The sequence below is a fragment of the Nelumbo nucifera genome, chromosome 7, assembly GCF_055504915.1.
Source record: "Nelumbo nucifera cultivar China Antique chromosome 7, China Antique-T2T, whole genome shotgun sequence".
NCBI classification, from domain to species: Eukaryota; Viridiplantae; Streptophyta; class Magnoliopsida; order Proteales; family Nelumbonaceae; genus Nelumbo; species Nelumbo nucifera.
The window spans coordinates 10,777,670-10,794,591 of NC_142655.1; the positions used below are offsets into that span (position 1 = coordinate 10,777,670).

General features: G+C 40.7%; 1 protein-coding gene and 1 non-coding gene across 5 annotated transcripts in view; both read left to right on the forward strand.

The window, feature by feature from the left end:
• LOC104608861 (S-adenosyl-L-methionine-dependent methyltransferases superfamily protein) overlaps positions 1 to 16,922 on the forward strand; it is a 66,528-nt gene that overhangs the window by 15,450 nt on the left and 34,156 nt on the right. For all 4 annotated transcript variants that reach the window (XM_010274974.3, XM_010274975.3, XM_010274970.3 and 1 more), the window contains exons 3-4: positions 7,899 to 8,188; positions 13,142 to 13,522. In XM_010274974.3, coding sequence (XP_010273276.1) covers positions 7,899 to 8,188; positions 13,142 to 13,522 — 671 coding nt within the window. The remainder of the gene's footprint in view (positions 1 to 7,898; positions 8,189 to 13,141; positions 13,523 to 16,922) is intronic.
• Positions 16,374 to 16,445, forward strand: TRNAR-UCU (transfer RNA arginine (anticodon UCU)). Its single transcript has one exon. It is a non-coding gene; the product is annotated as a tRNA-Arg (tRNA).

The window sequence follows — 16,922 nt, forward strand, 5'->3', positions numbered from 1 at the left end:
TGATCTTACATAGTTAAATTTTGGGGGAGAAAGTGGATGAAATGTATATTGGACATAACAACAAATTGATGTAATAAAATAAATAGTCACTGCATTTCTTTGATTAATGTAACAGTTGAAAATTACACCTACAGTAATTCAGATAATGCAAGTAAAGAAGAAAAGAGAGAAAGAGAATGAAGAAGAAAAGAAGTTTTAGCAATAGGTTGTGGAAGAAGAAAAGAAGAATTTGAACTTCTCTCTCTAGCCCCCTTTCATCACTTTTATTAATAATTCTAAGTTTGAGTACAATTACTTGGATGCCCTTAATGGGGCGGCCAGCACTAAAGAAATAATTAAAGAAAATAAAAGAAGGCCCATAAGGCCCATAACTAAGAAACATAACTTTTAAACACTACTTAAAAGAAATAAAGAACACTAGCGCCCATTCGGCCCATTCTCAGTACAATCCCCCTCAAGCTGAGCATAGATGTCAATCATGCCCAGCTTGCTTACATAATGTTGAAGCTTTGCCTTTGGGACTCCCTTGGTTAGAAAATCTGCTAGCTGCTCTTCTGATGCAATGAAAGGTAGGCACAACTCTCCTGAAGCCACTCTCTCCCATATAAAGTGTTTGTCTACCTCAATGTGCTTAGTTCTATCATGCTGAACTAGGTTGTGAGCAATGTTAATAGCAGCTTGGTTATCACAATACAACAGTAGTGGCTCGTCACATGAAACACCCATCTAATTAAGGAGAGATCTAAGCCATAACAACTCAGAAGCACCATGGGCCATAGGTCTATACTCTGCCTCAGTTGAAGATCTAGCAACCATTGATTGCTTTTTTATTCTCCAGGAAACAATATTTCCAGCTATCATAGCACAATATCCTGATGTGCATCTGCTGTCATCCACGTTTCCTACCCAATCAACATCTGTATATGCTTCTACCTTCATGTGTCCATGTTTAGCAAATAATATACCCTTCCCGGGTATTGTTTTTATGAAGGGCTTCTATTTTAGTACTCATACATCTCTCCAATCTGGCGTGGCTAAGGCTTCTAAAACAAACTTTGGGATGGATTGAGAAGAAATGGAGGCTAGAAAGGCATAGTAGGATGGGGACAACAAGCTGTAGGAAATGTATTTGGAAATACAATGAGCTATACATTTCCTTTTACCTTTTCTCAAAGCAATGGGTAGGTTAAGGTCTGGAAACGAGGGTGTTGGTGGAGGGGGTGATGGACATGTCCTCTCTTCAGTAATTGAGAGCGGCAGAGTCTTAGCTGGAGATGTGGGATCAATCTGTGTTTGCCTTAGCCTTTGCCACTGGTACCACCTCTGGAGAATAGGATGGGTGGAAACAACTGGAGGACTAGTAGGAGGAGGAGGAGGAATTGGAGTGGAAGACGTCAAAGGAGAAGATCCCTTCGCTGGAATGGGGGTAACTGTGGAGGGCTCAACACAAGACTCAATTGGAGTTGGCAAAGGAAGGGATGAAGAAAACAACTCGAGTGATCTCTCCCCCTTAGAAGGATGGCTATAAAAAGGGACTAATTCTGCAAAAGTGACATCCATGGAAACGAACTGGGTGCCATTAATGGGATCAAAACAACAATACCCTTTCTGTGTGGAGACATAACCAAGGAAGATACACTTCTGAGTCTTAGTGTTAAACTTGTGTCTTTTGGAATTGGGAATGTGGACATAAAAAGTGCAACCAAAGACCTTCAGAGGAATAGAGAAAATCTCAACATCAGGAAAGAGGACTCTAAAGGGAGATTTTAACCCCAAGACTCGAGAAGGCATGAGGTTAATAAGGTATGTAGTTGTTAAAACTCCATCACCCCAAAACTTCATAGGAACGTAGCAAAAAGAATGCTCCTTGTAACTTTCACAATGTGTTTGTTTTTGCTCTCTGCTACTCTATTTTGTTGTGGAGTGCGGACACAAGAACTCTGATGAATAACCCCAAACTTCTCAAGATAGGAGGTAAGGTCCTTCTCAAAATATTCCTTAGCATTGTTTGTTTGGAATATTTTGATGTGGGTATTAAACTGAGTGAGTATGTGTTCATGGAGCTGTTGCACAAGTTTAGGCACTTCAACCCGAGTGCGCATAAGGTAAATCCAAGTATATCGTGAAAAATCATCAATAAACAAGATGAAATATTTATACCCACCCATACATGGTAAATGGTAAGGCCCCCACACATTAGATTGAACGATATTAAAAGGAATAGTTGATCTTTTATTACTTGAAGGATTGAGAACTCACAAGACTCACAATGAAGACTTGATAGATTAATTCATTTAAATAACTCTGGAAACAACCGACTCAATGAAGAAAAGGACAAGTGACCCAAACGACTATGACATAACATAATACGACTAGTGGACTCTAAAACAAATGCAATTCTCTTAGGTTGTACTTGGCTTTGCTCAGGCATGTCTAACAGATAGATCCCATTCGCCTCATGGCCACTCCCAATCACCTTTTAAGATTCCATGTCCTGAAAAACACAATATGAAGGAAAAAAAGCTACATTGCAATTTAGGGATTTAGTCAAATTACTAAGTGAAAGCAAATTGGTATTAAGTTTAGGTACATGAAGAACAAATGATAAGGTCAGGGCATTAGAGGTCTTAATGTCTCCCATCAGCAAGGGATATCTTACCCTGTCCAGAAAGAAGTTGGTAAGAGGTGAATAACTATGAAACATTGGTCACATGGTCAGAAGCACCAGAATCAATTATCCAAGGGGTTTTATGAGTACCTGAGACAAAAGCATGATGTGTAGTGGCACGAATACTTGAGTGAGCATATGCAGAGGAAGGAATAGTCTCTGAAGGAACTGTAGCAGTGGACTCCAAGTGGCTGATGATTCGGCCATACTTCTCATATTCAGCCCTGGCGGCTGCAAGCTGTTCTCCCACTGACTTCTCTCCACCCTATCCTTGTTCACCTTGTGAAGAGGTGGCTACATTTGCATTTCTACATTTTCCAGAGTCAACCCTTTTTTTGTTTGATAATTGAAATAATTTTATTAATCAGCAATAGGCAATAGTACAAAGTCCCCAAGGAAAGGCACGAGTTGCAACCTCTCCGGGCTAGTTAAGTACAGATTTCCAAATTAATAACAACTTACATAGAAGCACAAAAAAGATCTTCCCTAGAAACCCCTTGATTGGCTAAAGCATCATCCAAAGAATTAGCAGACCTACTAACCCATTTTACCTCAACTCTCATATTGCTGGTTAACCACTTTACTTTTTTGATGAGATTTTTGTAGCCCCAAATGGTGGTATCCAAGTTTAGGAGCCACCATGTTACCACCTGAGAGTCCCCTTCAACTAGGAGATGCTCCACCCCAAGCTGGTTGGCGATCTGAATTCCTTGTACTACAGCTAGGATTTCTGCCCTTGTGGAATCCCCCACTCCCACCGGTCCCGAGAATAGGGAAATTATGTTGCTGTCCTTATTTCCCAGGATACCCCCTATACCTGAAGGCACGGGGTTGCCTTGGCTGCTTCCATCAAAGTTCAGCTTGATGACACCTTCCAAAGGCGGAATCCATTCTGACAAAATTCTATCATTCTTTGTTGAAGTGTTAGCTATTACTAGCCAATTCCTCCACAAGTCATCAAAGGAGAAGTCATCAAAGATATCCACAATTTTCAGCCAATGGATTGCTCTTGTTAGGATACAATCCTTCATTTCATCCAGAGTCCACCCTTTTTCTACCATTTTATTTCTTGAATCTAGTAGGAACGAGCTCTGGATACAACTTCCAATATGTGTCTTTAGTGTGTTTAGACTTCTTGTAGTATTCACAGATAACATCTTTCTTTCAAGTGCTAATCTTTGGCTTCATCCCCGCATTAGCATAGTGATCAACCTGTGGCTCAATAGACTGAACTTGTCTTCTGCTCTCCTCACTGCTCACCATAGCATATGCTTGAGACAAAGTCACCTCATCCTTCGCTAAAACATTCTGCCTTACAATACCATACCTCGAATTGAGTCCGGTGAGGAACTCAAAGACCCAATTTCTCTCTACCAACCTCTTATATGTTTTTGCATCCTTTGTGCAACCCCAAACAACAGTCTCCATCGGATCAATCTCTTGCCAAAGAGATTTCAGCATAGAGAAGTAGACTGCTAAGGGCTTCTTCCCATGTCTAAGATTATTCACATCATGCTTCAATTTGTAGGCCCGAGCAACATTAAGCTTTTGGGAATAGGTCTCTGTGACACTATCCCACACTTCTTTTGCAGTTTCCATCCACAGGTAATGCTGATTAATGTGTGGTTGCATAGAATTCACTAACCAATCCATTACTGTGTAGTTTTCCTGCATCCACCTTTCATAGGTAGGATCATCCTCCTCCGTTTTCTTCTTTCTCTCGGTAATATAACCCCATTTTCCTATACTACACACATGTATCTTAATAGATTGAGACCAAGCTAAATAATTGGTCCCATTTAGCTTTATAGTATCACGGCCCCGAAAAGATTCTCCACTGACCCCTATGTTCAAACCCAAAATTTGAGGATTATTTGGTCTCCTCCAGTTTGCTCCATTGAGTAAACGGATGCAAACGAAATTCAAATTAGGGATTTACTTGGCTAGATTTACTATTCTAAACAAAGAACAACCTCTTAACCTCCCAAAATTAGGGTTTCATAGGGTCCTGCGGGATGGGGAGAAAGAGAGAAACTTCAAGTGCCCCTTCCAGAGGTTCCAGAATTCAATCCAACCAAAATCGCCCCTAATAAAAATCAAAAGGCTTACCTCTGATCCCCAAGCGCTTGGTTCAAATTGTCTCTACAACTTGTAACAAGGTTTCTCTAGTTATCTAGGGTTTTTGGGAAAAATCTCCAAGAACCTGCCCTGGGCTTCAACTAAGGATGAAAAACCTCCACAACACTCTCCAAAAACCTTTCTAATGGGGCTACATAAGTAGCTGGTTGATCAACCAATCAGTTCTCCATACAGACTATGTATGGGCAAAGAAAGGAGAAAAAAGTCGAAAGTGAGAACCCGCTCTGATACCAAGTTGAAAATTACACCTACAGTAATTCAGAAAATGCAAGAAAGAAGAAAAAGAGAGAAAGAGAAAGAAGAAGAAAAGAAGGGAAGATAGAAAAGAAGAATTCGAACTCCTCTCTCTAGCCCCCTTTCATCACTTTTATTAATAATTCTAAGTCTGAGTACAATTACTTGGATGCCCTTAATGGGGCGGCCAGCACTAAAGAAATAATTAAAGATAACAAAAGAAGGCCCATAAGGCCCATAACTAAGAAACATAACTTTTAAACACTATACTTAAAAGAAATAAAGAACACTAGGGCCCATTTGGCCCATTCTCACTACAGAAACTATAATTCAATTATAAAAATAAATAAATAAATAAATAAATAAATAGCCACTGTATGATGCAAGACAAAAAGCCACTTCTGCACCAGATAGAAGAATGCTGTCTTCAAATCTGGTGGCATGAAAAGTTGTAGTTGAAACTGCAGAACATGATCAAAACATTAGAACTTATAAGCTGGTGGTTATGTTTCAATTTACTTGTTTGTGCATTGTTAGAATGTTTTTGAGAAAGTTGAACTTTTGGCCTACTATGAAAAACTTGGAGATATAAAAGCTATTTTCCTTCTCATGAAGTTTATCATAGTTCTTAAGGGATGAGAGATCCATCCTATGGACGCCCAAAGATTGCGGAATAAGGGGCGAATTTCAAAAATTTTATCTCTCCCTTCAACTGGGAATCGTATTCCCTATTTAGAAAATCATATTTTCAAGGGTCAATCTTGAACCATAAACTGAACCAGATCTGAACCAAAAGGAGTGGGAGAGGATAATACCTGATACGGAGAAATACTATCTCCCAATGGAGGTGTTCACGCCCAAGGAAGGATCCAAAATCAGCTCCCACTGAAGATGGCGCAGTGAAGGATGGAGCAGAATCAGCAATGTTCTTCAAAAGAACTTGACCCTTCGCAAGAATCAACTGGACGGCTTGTGAGTACAGCTCCAATCAATCTTTTCCCAAAAGATTGAAATCAAGATCCAATCTTGATTGCTCCCAAGAACTGGAGATCGAACTGAAGGAATGGCAATGGCAGGAAGGTAGCGGCAGAAGAGAATTCGCAGTATGCAGGAAATCTCTTAATCTCTCTTTCTTAAAGAGAAGAATGCTATTGATGTTGTTGTTGTGTTCAAGGTTGCCGCCCCCTTCCCCTTTTATAATCTTAAAGGGATCAGCTCCTAATCAGATTAGGAGTTGCTAATTCCAAATCATATTTGGGTTAGAAGTCCCTTGATGATGAGGGATAATCCTTATCTTATTTGCAGATCAGATCAGCTGTCTCCTAATCTAATTAGGAGGTTTCCATATCTAAATCTTATTTAGATCTTGGACTCTCTGAGTGGATAGGGTCTAAGCCCAATCCTTTTAGCTGACCCACTTCAGAATTCGCCCCCTTTAGATGACTGATCAAATCAGCCCAGTTCGAAATGGGCTTAAGGCCCATTAAGGTTATGTACTCAAAAAACCTTCCAAATTGCTGCCCAGTTGGGCTTCCTTGTATGGCGTGGGACCCAAGCATTGATCTACACATCAGCCACATGGGTTCAGCCCAGCCTTTGTTACAAGGCCTGGCCGAATGCACTGCTGAAGACAGTGTACCCCCTGAAACCCATCAAATGAGCTCTATGGGCCCAACACTTACACTAAGTGGTCCCTGGGCCAAGCCACCTTGTAACACCCAGGGACTGTGGGCAGATGCAAGATTAGCCCATCAGGCATTATCCTCAATGGTCTTACACTTAACCTCTCAGCCCATAATGATCATACACTGCCCGACAAGAGAGGACCTCTCCCTCGGCTGCAAGGAACAGTGTTGCACTCTCCACTCATATGGATCCCGGGAATTAAAACCTTCTTGCAAACATTTTAGAAACCATATATATATTCTTTTATATCTTATATAAAATATATTTTGCAAAACAAATCTCAACGGTTGAAATCGGCTGCCGGCAGTCTTGGTTTCCATCAGTGAGAGTGCATCCCCGATCATTACCTTTGTCCGACAAAGGGGCTGATCCTGTCACTATGATCACCCACTCAGATGAATTCTCGGACTGTCCCAACATACCCAGGTTTTGACCCCCGCTAAGGATCTCACTGATTGGTACATCAAAGATAGCCCAATCCGACACCTAGTGCAGTATCATAATCGAGTCTAGGGGTCGGGTGTAACTTTCCAGTTTTGCCCATCAATCTCCAAGGTCCAGGGCAATACTGGAAATCTGGTCCAGTTCAAAGATTCAATTAATCTTACACTGTATGTGCCTAGGGTCTCACCCTGGCAGCTGAGACAAGCCACCCCAACCGACTTGGTGGCACTACAGTGTCAGCCTTGTCAGGATAGGTCTCCCCAGACCGACCCACTGGCTGTGAACATTCTAAACTAACACGAGTCTCATTAAGTGTCCAGTTTAAGGGTATTACACAGAAACATACCAAGGGAACATGAATCAAATATGTATCTTTATTCATTTACAATAAACTCATAAAGTACATCATTTTGATTGAAGCTAAGGGCATACAAAACTGTCTAACACTTTGCATCTCATATGTATGCCAACATGATGTGCTACAGAAGAGTTTGTTTTCTCATGCCATCTATAGCTTTTTATATAAAAATATGAAAAATCCCTCCATGTTTCTGTTAGTAGTTTAGTTGTTGCAATTTTAAATTTCATTAATTCTACCATACCAAGATTTAATCTGTTATTTTATTGCTTCATTATTTGTAGTTAAATGTGCATGGTTGTAGACCTAAATAGCTACCAAATATTTTAACTTTAGTGTCAATTTGAATGGATTGTGTGGTGAATGCAGGTTAGGAAATATGACAACCAATGAGACAGGTGATCTGCGTTCAGCTGGGGTGGTTCAAGTTCTTGATGTTGGTTGTGGGGTTGCCAGTTTCTCAGCTTACCTTCTTCCATTGGATATACAAACAATGTCTTTTGCTCCAAAAGATGGCCATGAGAATCAGATTCAATTTGCCCTAGAGAGAGGAATTGGTGCAATGATTTCTGTTTTAGCCACAAAACAACTACCTTTTCCATCAAACTCATTTGAAATGGTTCACTGTTCCCGGTGCCGTGTTGATTGGCATGAGAATGGTAAACTTTTATTTTCAGTTATTTAGTTTAAATAGAAACCTGAGCAATCTATTTCTATTTTTATATTGTCATCTTTTAGCAAGTAAAATGTTTCAGACATACTTCAACATTAAAGTTGGATTGAATCTGTTCATTATTTAAAACTATCATCATTTATCAAAAACGAAGTTGGATTGAATTTTCTGATATTAACAATAGTGAAGAAAAAGTTTCAGATGAAATCTTACCAATAACAATGAATAAATAAGTGGCTCACACTCTCTTCCTATCCCATTCACCAAATACACCTATTTGGCATCTGAAATCATCTTGGTTTCAATTGATCAAGATCAACTGTTAAAATGCTGTTCAAAGCAAGAAGCCAGGGAAAGGCTTCAACTCTAGGAGGAATTAGATTATACTCTAGACACAATGAACTATTAAACTGATTTAAGTGCCAATCTTATTTCTGGGGAGTTGGCTTCAATCCTTATCTCTAGTTTCAATATCATCGCAATGCATTTGCCAATTTCTCTATCCAGCAATGGTTGCCTAAATTTTAGGCACCACACAACCTGCACCCTTCTCAAAACATGGATTGACCATGATGTCTGTAGAGCTTAACCTATAAAGTCTTGGACATAAATCGCTAAGTTTCTCCTCTCCACACTACACATTCCCAGAATCTAACTATTATTCCTTCACCTACCAAGAAACTGGTAGTCTACACATTCCCAGAATCTAACTATTATTCCTTCACCTACCAAGAAACTGGTAGTCTAGGAGAACTCATGAAACTTAATGATTCCTTTCCACACACAAACACCATAAGATGATGGCACCTCTCTAGAATCTCATTCAAACTTATGACACTGTACCTACAAGCCACCACTCTTCATATGCAGGATGTCGTTCACAAAATTTTGGCGAGAGTTCTTCACTTCTTCACTATAGATTACTTTGGTGGTGTCTCCTTTAGGTTCCATTATGGGAGATTGGTTGGTTGTGGGTAGGATCAGTTCCCCTAGTTCCTATCAATGTTGAATAATTCAAGCTAAACTTTGATGGGTGTGTCATAGGAAACCCAGGATGGTCAGGTATTGGAGGCAAGCAAAATGCTGGTGAGTTTGTATTAGTATGTTTCTTGAATAGAAAACTTTCCTGTTTCCTTGGATTTGAGAAGATGCTGTTGAGCAAGAGAAAGAAGAGGAAGAGAAGAAGGAAGAAGAAGAAGGAAGAAGAGAGAAGAGGCTGGCGGACTTAATGCCTCAAAAGAACTTGCTTCATGCGAGTGAAGCATTTGTATTTATACTATACTGGCCGTACAACACAAGTGGTATAGAAATTACAAAAATACCCCTATGGGCACTAAATTCGTGTACAGTACATACAATAACATCTGTCAACACTCCCCCTCAAGTTGGAGCATAGATATCAATCATGCCCAACTTGTCACAGAGATCTTGATGTCTGGATGGTTTAGCCCTTTTGTAAAGATGTCTGCTAGTTGGTCTTCAGAGCTGATATATGGAGTGCATACTTCACCTGTGATGACTTTCTCTCTGATAAAGTGCTTGTCAACTTCAATGTGCTTTGTTCTATCATGTAGTACCGGGTTAGCAACAATACTTATAGCTGCCTTGTTATCACAGAGTAGAGTCATGGGTTTGTCCACTGGAAAACCCAACTCACCCAACAGATTCTTTATCCACATACCTTCAGCTACTCTATGTGCCATTGCACGGTACTCAGCTTCAGCACTGGATCTAGGCACCACCGTTTGCTTCTTACTCCTCCAAGTAACAAGGTTCCCTCCTACAAAGGTGCAGTAACCACTAGTAGACCTTCTGTCACTTTGAGATCTAGCCCAATCCGCATCTGTATAAATTTCAACTCTCAAATGTCCATGCTTCTGGAATAATAAGCCAGCACTAGGGAACTTCTTAAGATACCGCAGTATCCTCTCTACTGCTTCAAGATGAGTGGTCCTAGGTGCATGCATGAACTGGCTGAGGACACCAACAACATATGCTATGTCTGGACAGGTCATAGAGAGGTACAACAATCTCCCTACAAGCCTCTGAAATTGCTTCACATCTTTAAGAGGTTCACCTTGGCTGTCACTTAACTTATGGTTGGCGTCAATGGGAGAGTCAGCTGGTTTAACCCCAATCTTTCCAGTGTCCTTAAACAAGAGAGATAAAGATACCCTTTCTTGATCGGGCAACCTCAATTCCAAGGAAGTATTTGGCAGGTCCTAGATCTTTCACTTCAAACTGAGTGGCAAGGAAACCCTTCAAACTTTGAATTTCATCCTTCCAGTCACCAGTAACAATTATGTCATCCACATATACTATTAGGGCAGCCATTTTACCTTCTCCCCTTTTCACAAACAGTGTGTGATCTGACTGACATTGCTTGTATCCCCTCTGCTGAACTGTAGTATGAAATCTGCTGAACCAAGCTCTTGGTGATTGCTTCAGCCCATATAAAGACTTCTTTAACTTGCACACTTTCTGTTCATTTCCTTGAGCCAGAAAATCGGGGGGTTGAACCATAGAAACTTCCTCTTTAATGTCACCATTCAAGAAGGCATTCTTGATATCGAGCTGATGTAGATCCCAATTCAGATTAGCAGCAAGAGAGAAAAGTACTCTAATAGAGTTCATTTTGGCAACAGGGGCAAAGGTTTCTGCATAATCAACTCTATATACTTGAGTAAACCCCTTTGCCACTAAGCGAGCTTTATACCTCTCCACGGTTCCATCAGCCCCATGCTTAACAGTGAACACCCATTTACATCCAACTGGATCATTTCCCTTAGGGAGATCAACAAGTTCCCACGTGCCATTCTTATGAAGAGCATCAATTTCTTCCTTCATGGCATTTGTCCATTCTGGTACTGAGAGAGCTTCTGCCACATTCTTGGGAATAGGGGTACTGTCAATGGAGGTAAGGAAGGCATGGAATGAAGGTGAGATGTTCTCATAGGAAACAAAGTTGGAAATGGGGTGTTTAGTGGTGCACAACCTAACACCTTTCCTGTGGGCAATAGGAAGGTCAAGATCATTAGCAACAGGGAGGTCAGGACCATCATTGGGAGTCAAGTTACCTAAGTGAGTATGATCTTCCCCCGAGGAGTTTGATGGCACTTGAGGTACAGCTTCTGGATTCTCCATAGCTCTTGAACTTGGTTGGCCTTTACGACGACGAGAAAAAATACGGAAAGGTGGAGGATCAGGAAGAGAAGGATTAGGAAGAGGAGGAAGCTGAACCAGTTTCTCCTCATGCCTACACTCCCCTTGAGGAGAAACAAGAAAGAAGGGCTCATCTTCAAAGAAGGTAACATCCGTGGAGACATAGAATCTCCGAGAAACAGGATCAAAGCAACGATACCCTTTCTGAGAGAATGAGTAGCCAAGAAATATGCACGGGATAGCACGAGAGTCCAATTTTCCCCAGGTGGGAGATAGGTTTTGGACAAAGCACCGACAACCAAAAACACGAGGGATAGAAAGAAGAGGGGCCTTAGGGAAGAGAAGCTGATGTGGGGCTTTGTACTCTAACCAACGAGAGGGCATTCGGTTAATGAGGTATGTAGAACAAAGAACAACCTCAAGCCAAAATTGTTTGGGAACATTCATATGAAGTAGTAAACCCCGTGCCACTTCAAGGAGGTGTCGGTTCTTCTAGCCACACCTTTTTGTTGTGGCGTGCAGACACAAGAGCTCCGATGAAGTGAGCCATGTGAAGCAAAGAACTCCGTGAGGTCACTATGAAAAAACTCTTTTGCATTGTCTGACTGAAATATTTGTATCTCGGTCTGAAATTGGGTGAAGATCATCCGCTGAAAATCTTGGATAATTTTTGGTACTTCCTCACGGGTTCGCATTGGGTATACCCAAGTGTATCTGGAATAATCGTCAATGAAAGCAATGAAATACTTATAGCCACTCTCAGAAGGTAAAGTAACAGGGCCCCACACATCAGAATGCACAATGTGAAAAGGAAACTTAGATTTACTATTTTTTTGAAGGAAATGAGTTCTCCAATGCTTGCTTAACTGACACGTTTGACAAGAGAAATCAAAAACAGACACTGACTTACATAGTTCTGGAAAAACAATTTTCAAGGACTCAAAGGACAAATGACCCAGGCAACAATGCCACAAATACATTTTACTCTTTCTGAACTGACTCATAGACTTTGTAACATGAAGGCCAGCCGTATTCTCCTACATATAGAGTCTATCAACCATACGTCCCCTACCAATCGTCCTTCCCGAGGCCAGATCCTGAATCACACAATAGGAAGGGAAAAATGTCACAGAACAGTTTAAGGAATTTGTAACACTACTAGCTGAGAACAAATTCATAGGAAATTTTGGAACATGAAGAACATCAGAAAGTGTAAGGCTGAGAGGAAGAGAGAGAGTTCCCTGACCAGCTATGGAAGTGTATGATCCATCAGCTAGTCTCACTTTATCTCTTCCGGAAAGAAGAGGAAGAGAAGAAGGAAGAAGAGAGAAGAGGCTGGCGGACTTAATGCCTCAAAAGAACTTGCTTCATGCGAGTGAAGCATTTGTATTTATACTATACTGGCCGTACAACACAAGTGGTATTGAAATTACAAAAATACCCCTGCAGGCACTAAATCTGTGTACAGTACATATAATAACATCTGTCAACAGATGCCTATGGAAGCTCATCCTTTCATGTTCATTTGGTATATAATCAGGGATGCGGCCTGTAAAGATTCACCTAGATAGGCCCATTTCACATTGCTTCAAATGTATATGGATTTTATTAATCTTAAAACTTCTTATATGGCCAATTAATGCTCCAGTTTTAGAGGCTTTTATACTTTCATCATATTCTATTTTTTAAGGCTTTTAGACTCAATTTCTTTTTTGTATTAGTAGAACCACAATTTACCCAATAATCTGTAATGATTTTTTTTAATAATTTTCTACAGATGGTGTGCTGCTGAAAGAAGTGCATCGTCTTTTGCGACCTAAAGGGTATTTTGTCTATTCGGCACCACCTGCATACAGAAAGGATAAAGATTTTCCTGTGATTTGGGATAAACTGGTCAATCTGACTTCAGCAATGTGCTGGAAGCTCATTGCTCGGCAGGTTCAGACAGCAATCTGGATTAAAGAGGAAAATAGATCATGCCAACTACAAAATGCTGAACAGAAGCTAGTGAGTATATGCAATGCTAAGGATGATTCTAGACCATCATGGAAAACACCACTCCTTAACTGTATAAAGCTAAGTGATGAGCAACAAGATAAACAGAATCTCCCTCGACCACAGCGGCTTTCAGTATATACTGAAACTCTGAGTAATATAGGTTTGTCTATTCACTGTTTTACATGCTCCATAGACCTAATCCCTTCTTCCTGTTTCTGTTTGTGATTTTTCATGTATTGTCATCTAAGAATTCCTGCTATTTTTTTTTTTTTGAAGTGTGGGTGTTCTTTTAGCTTTTCAAAGCATTATTTTATGTAGTTATCACCATACTTAGTCATCAGAATAACATTGAAAATGCATGTCTAATAATTTTCTAAATGCACCATACGTCTTGGTTGTAGAGACCATTACTTGCTCTGTGGTAAAATCTTTGGCTGACAAGTGCAAGAATGTAGATTTGAGTATGAGAGTGGTCACTTTGAGCTAAAATTGATGGAGGTTAGGTCCATATCCAACCCACCTGTCCCAAGATCCCTAGTGGGACCAGCACTGGGTAATGGACCCATCTTGGTTGTATAGTTCTTTACAAAGTTTAGATCACTTCATGTAGCAGATTCCATTTAGTTTATTAGGCAGTGTTGCATGGACTCTCCTAAATGGATCAACATGTTGTTGGACTCCAACTAGGGGTGTCAAGTGGACCGGATATGGTCCAATCCGATCCAGTCCAATATGAGTCCATTACAGATGGACCATGTCCAATCCAATCCAATGAATACTCCGGACCATTTTGGACCAGTCCAATTCAATGTCTGGACCATTCAATCTGTTCAAATTGGTTTTAACTTAGATTGGTTCCAACCTGAACACCATTGACACCAGCATTTTTATCTTCTATCAATGGACCAGTTCCATCCGATCCAATCCAATATAAATCCATCATGGATAGACCAGGTCCAATCCAACCCAATAAATACTTTGGACTGGACTGGTCCAATTCAATATGTTTTATTGGTCTGCCCAATCCATTCAAATTGATTTTGATTTGGATGGGGTCTAACCCAAAACTGGTCCATTGATACCCCTAACTCCAACACTCCATGGATTCCTGAGGGATACTTATGTGTAACATTGTTCTTTTATCTCACTGCTAAATGAATAATTAATATACGCATTCAATGTCATTTTGGTTACAAAATATTTTTTTTTGAGAAGTGGTAAATATCCATTAATTTCAAAATGGAAGTAGACTGTGAGGGAGAGGTTTCCTCAACAGCCAAGAGCTACAAGGATGAAGGAAAATAAGAAAATTTACATTGGAATATCATCATCCCCTAAAGTACTATCTCAATGGTCTAGAAAACATCGAAAATTTCAGGCCCTGAAAAATCCTGTTAACAGATGCCCATTTGAACAAGGTTCTTTCCAGCTTGGCACAAAGCTTCTAAATAGAGGAGAGGAGGATTGATCTTCAAACACTCGGCCATTCCTCTCCTTCCACAAGCACAAGCATAAAGCCAAGGGTGGAAAATTCCAAAGCACCTTTTTTTTGGATCAGTGAAAATGAGAATTTTATTCAATTAAGAGAATTAATACAGAGATACAGCAGATAAAACATAGATATTTCAACAGAGAATTTTTACAATACCCCTTCTACTAAAGGCTTAAACTTGCCAAGAGTAAAACAAGGAGCCCACATCAGGAGGGTCAACCCAATTCATTCCAAACAACTGCAGAGCATGGGACCACAGACTACAGGAGAAGCTACAAGAGACTAGGAGGTGCTGAATATATTCCTCATCTGAACCACAGAGGCAGCAATGATTAACAAAGGCCATACCTTTCTTCCTTAGCACATTAATAATAGGAAGCTTTCCTTTTAGAGCAACCCAAGCAAAGAAAGTGGTATTGGAGGGAGCTTTTGATTTCCAGGTCCAAACCCAATGGGGAGAGATAGCTTGGTCTTCAACCAAGATATCAAGCAAAGAGTTAACAGTGAACATTACCAGATTTGTTGTGAGACCAACAAAGCTTATCTTCCTCTGAAGGATGGTGCTTCACCCTTTGATTTCCGATTTGCTAGAGTGGTACGATATCACTATTGGCAAACTCGTCCCCAACTCCATTAGGACTCTTATAGCCATGCTAGTGTGGGCTCAGCTTTGGGATGTAGAGTTGACCCCGAAGATGATCCACGCCATGTTTATGTCGAGGAAGCACTCTTCCGAGTTCAGCATGTACTACTTACAGTCGTGGAGGGGGAGGCCGGTCAATAACCCTCGTCTGTCCACAACTGGAAGGGCAAATTTTTCTTTATCTCCTGCCCCGAAGGTTGGTCGTTTAGGTCAAAGTGGGGAGTGGCCTGTACGACGATGGAGAAGTGTCCCCCTCCACTTCGGGACGAGAAGGCCATTGCCGTGGCGCACCTGATCGTGTTGGGGACGGTCAAGGCCAAGCCCTTGGTGGAGGAGGAGCTCCCCTTAGTATTTGCGGGGCTCAACCCTACTCCCCTCGATAGGAGAGGTTCCTTAGCCTTTTAACACGTTCCCCTCATCAACGTTTTGTGTACTAATTCATGTCCTTTTCCTTTGTAGAGGTACCAATGAAAGGGTGGAGCGGGAAGCGCAACCCAGCTACGAGCTGCTCCTCAAAAACTGTGAGCTCGTGATGACCGTGAACCCAAGGGTATTGACCCAAAGGAATACTGAAGACAAGAGTGTCGGGGAGACGGTAACGGGCTACCAAGGACAACAATCTGTCCGAGGTCATCGTGGAAGGGCCAAAGTTGTTTGGATCTCGACCTCGAGAAGAAGATGGGACCCCCTCTCTAGAGGTCGGTTGCTCTACCTGAGGTTCGGGTTCCTTAATTATGATACATACATCTTTGATTTGAATACGCATCTTTATTCCCTAAATTCTATCCCATTACATCCAATCTGATTTTTTTTTTTTTCGACCAGGAGATAAGATAGTAAAAGGAAAAACGCGACAGAACAAAATCGGAATGAAAAGCGTCCATTGTCTAATGGATAGGACAAAGGTCTTCTAAACCTTTGGTATAGGTTCAAATCCTATTGGACGCAATTTATTTTCATCTATTTTTTTAGATTTCTAATATCAAGAAAGATTTTTTTGAATCAGAGACGTTTATCAATGATTCCCCTTGTACCTTGTACTAAGAGTGATCAATTTCTTTATGTTTGTTCCTGAAGTAGAAAACGTTCCATCTGCTCCTGAATAGCTTCCTTCAAAAGGGCTTCTGCTTCCTCGGTAAATGTCTTGGTAGAAGATATGATTTCTTGGAACTGAGGTTTATTCGTTTTTAAGTAGGTACGTAACTGAACAAGAAATTTCTTTACCTGTCCAATTTCTTACGAATCAAGATACCCATTCGTTCCGGTATAAATAGTCACTATCTGCTCATCCACCGTGAGAGGGGCTGATTGGGATTGTTTGAGTAATCTGGAGATCAAAAGGAACCCCAAAGACCTTGAGAGACACACCCAAACTGTCTCTTTAACTTAACGAGAAATTCTCTAGTCAGCTAGGGTTTGGGGGCA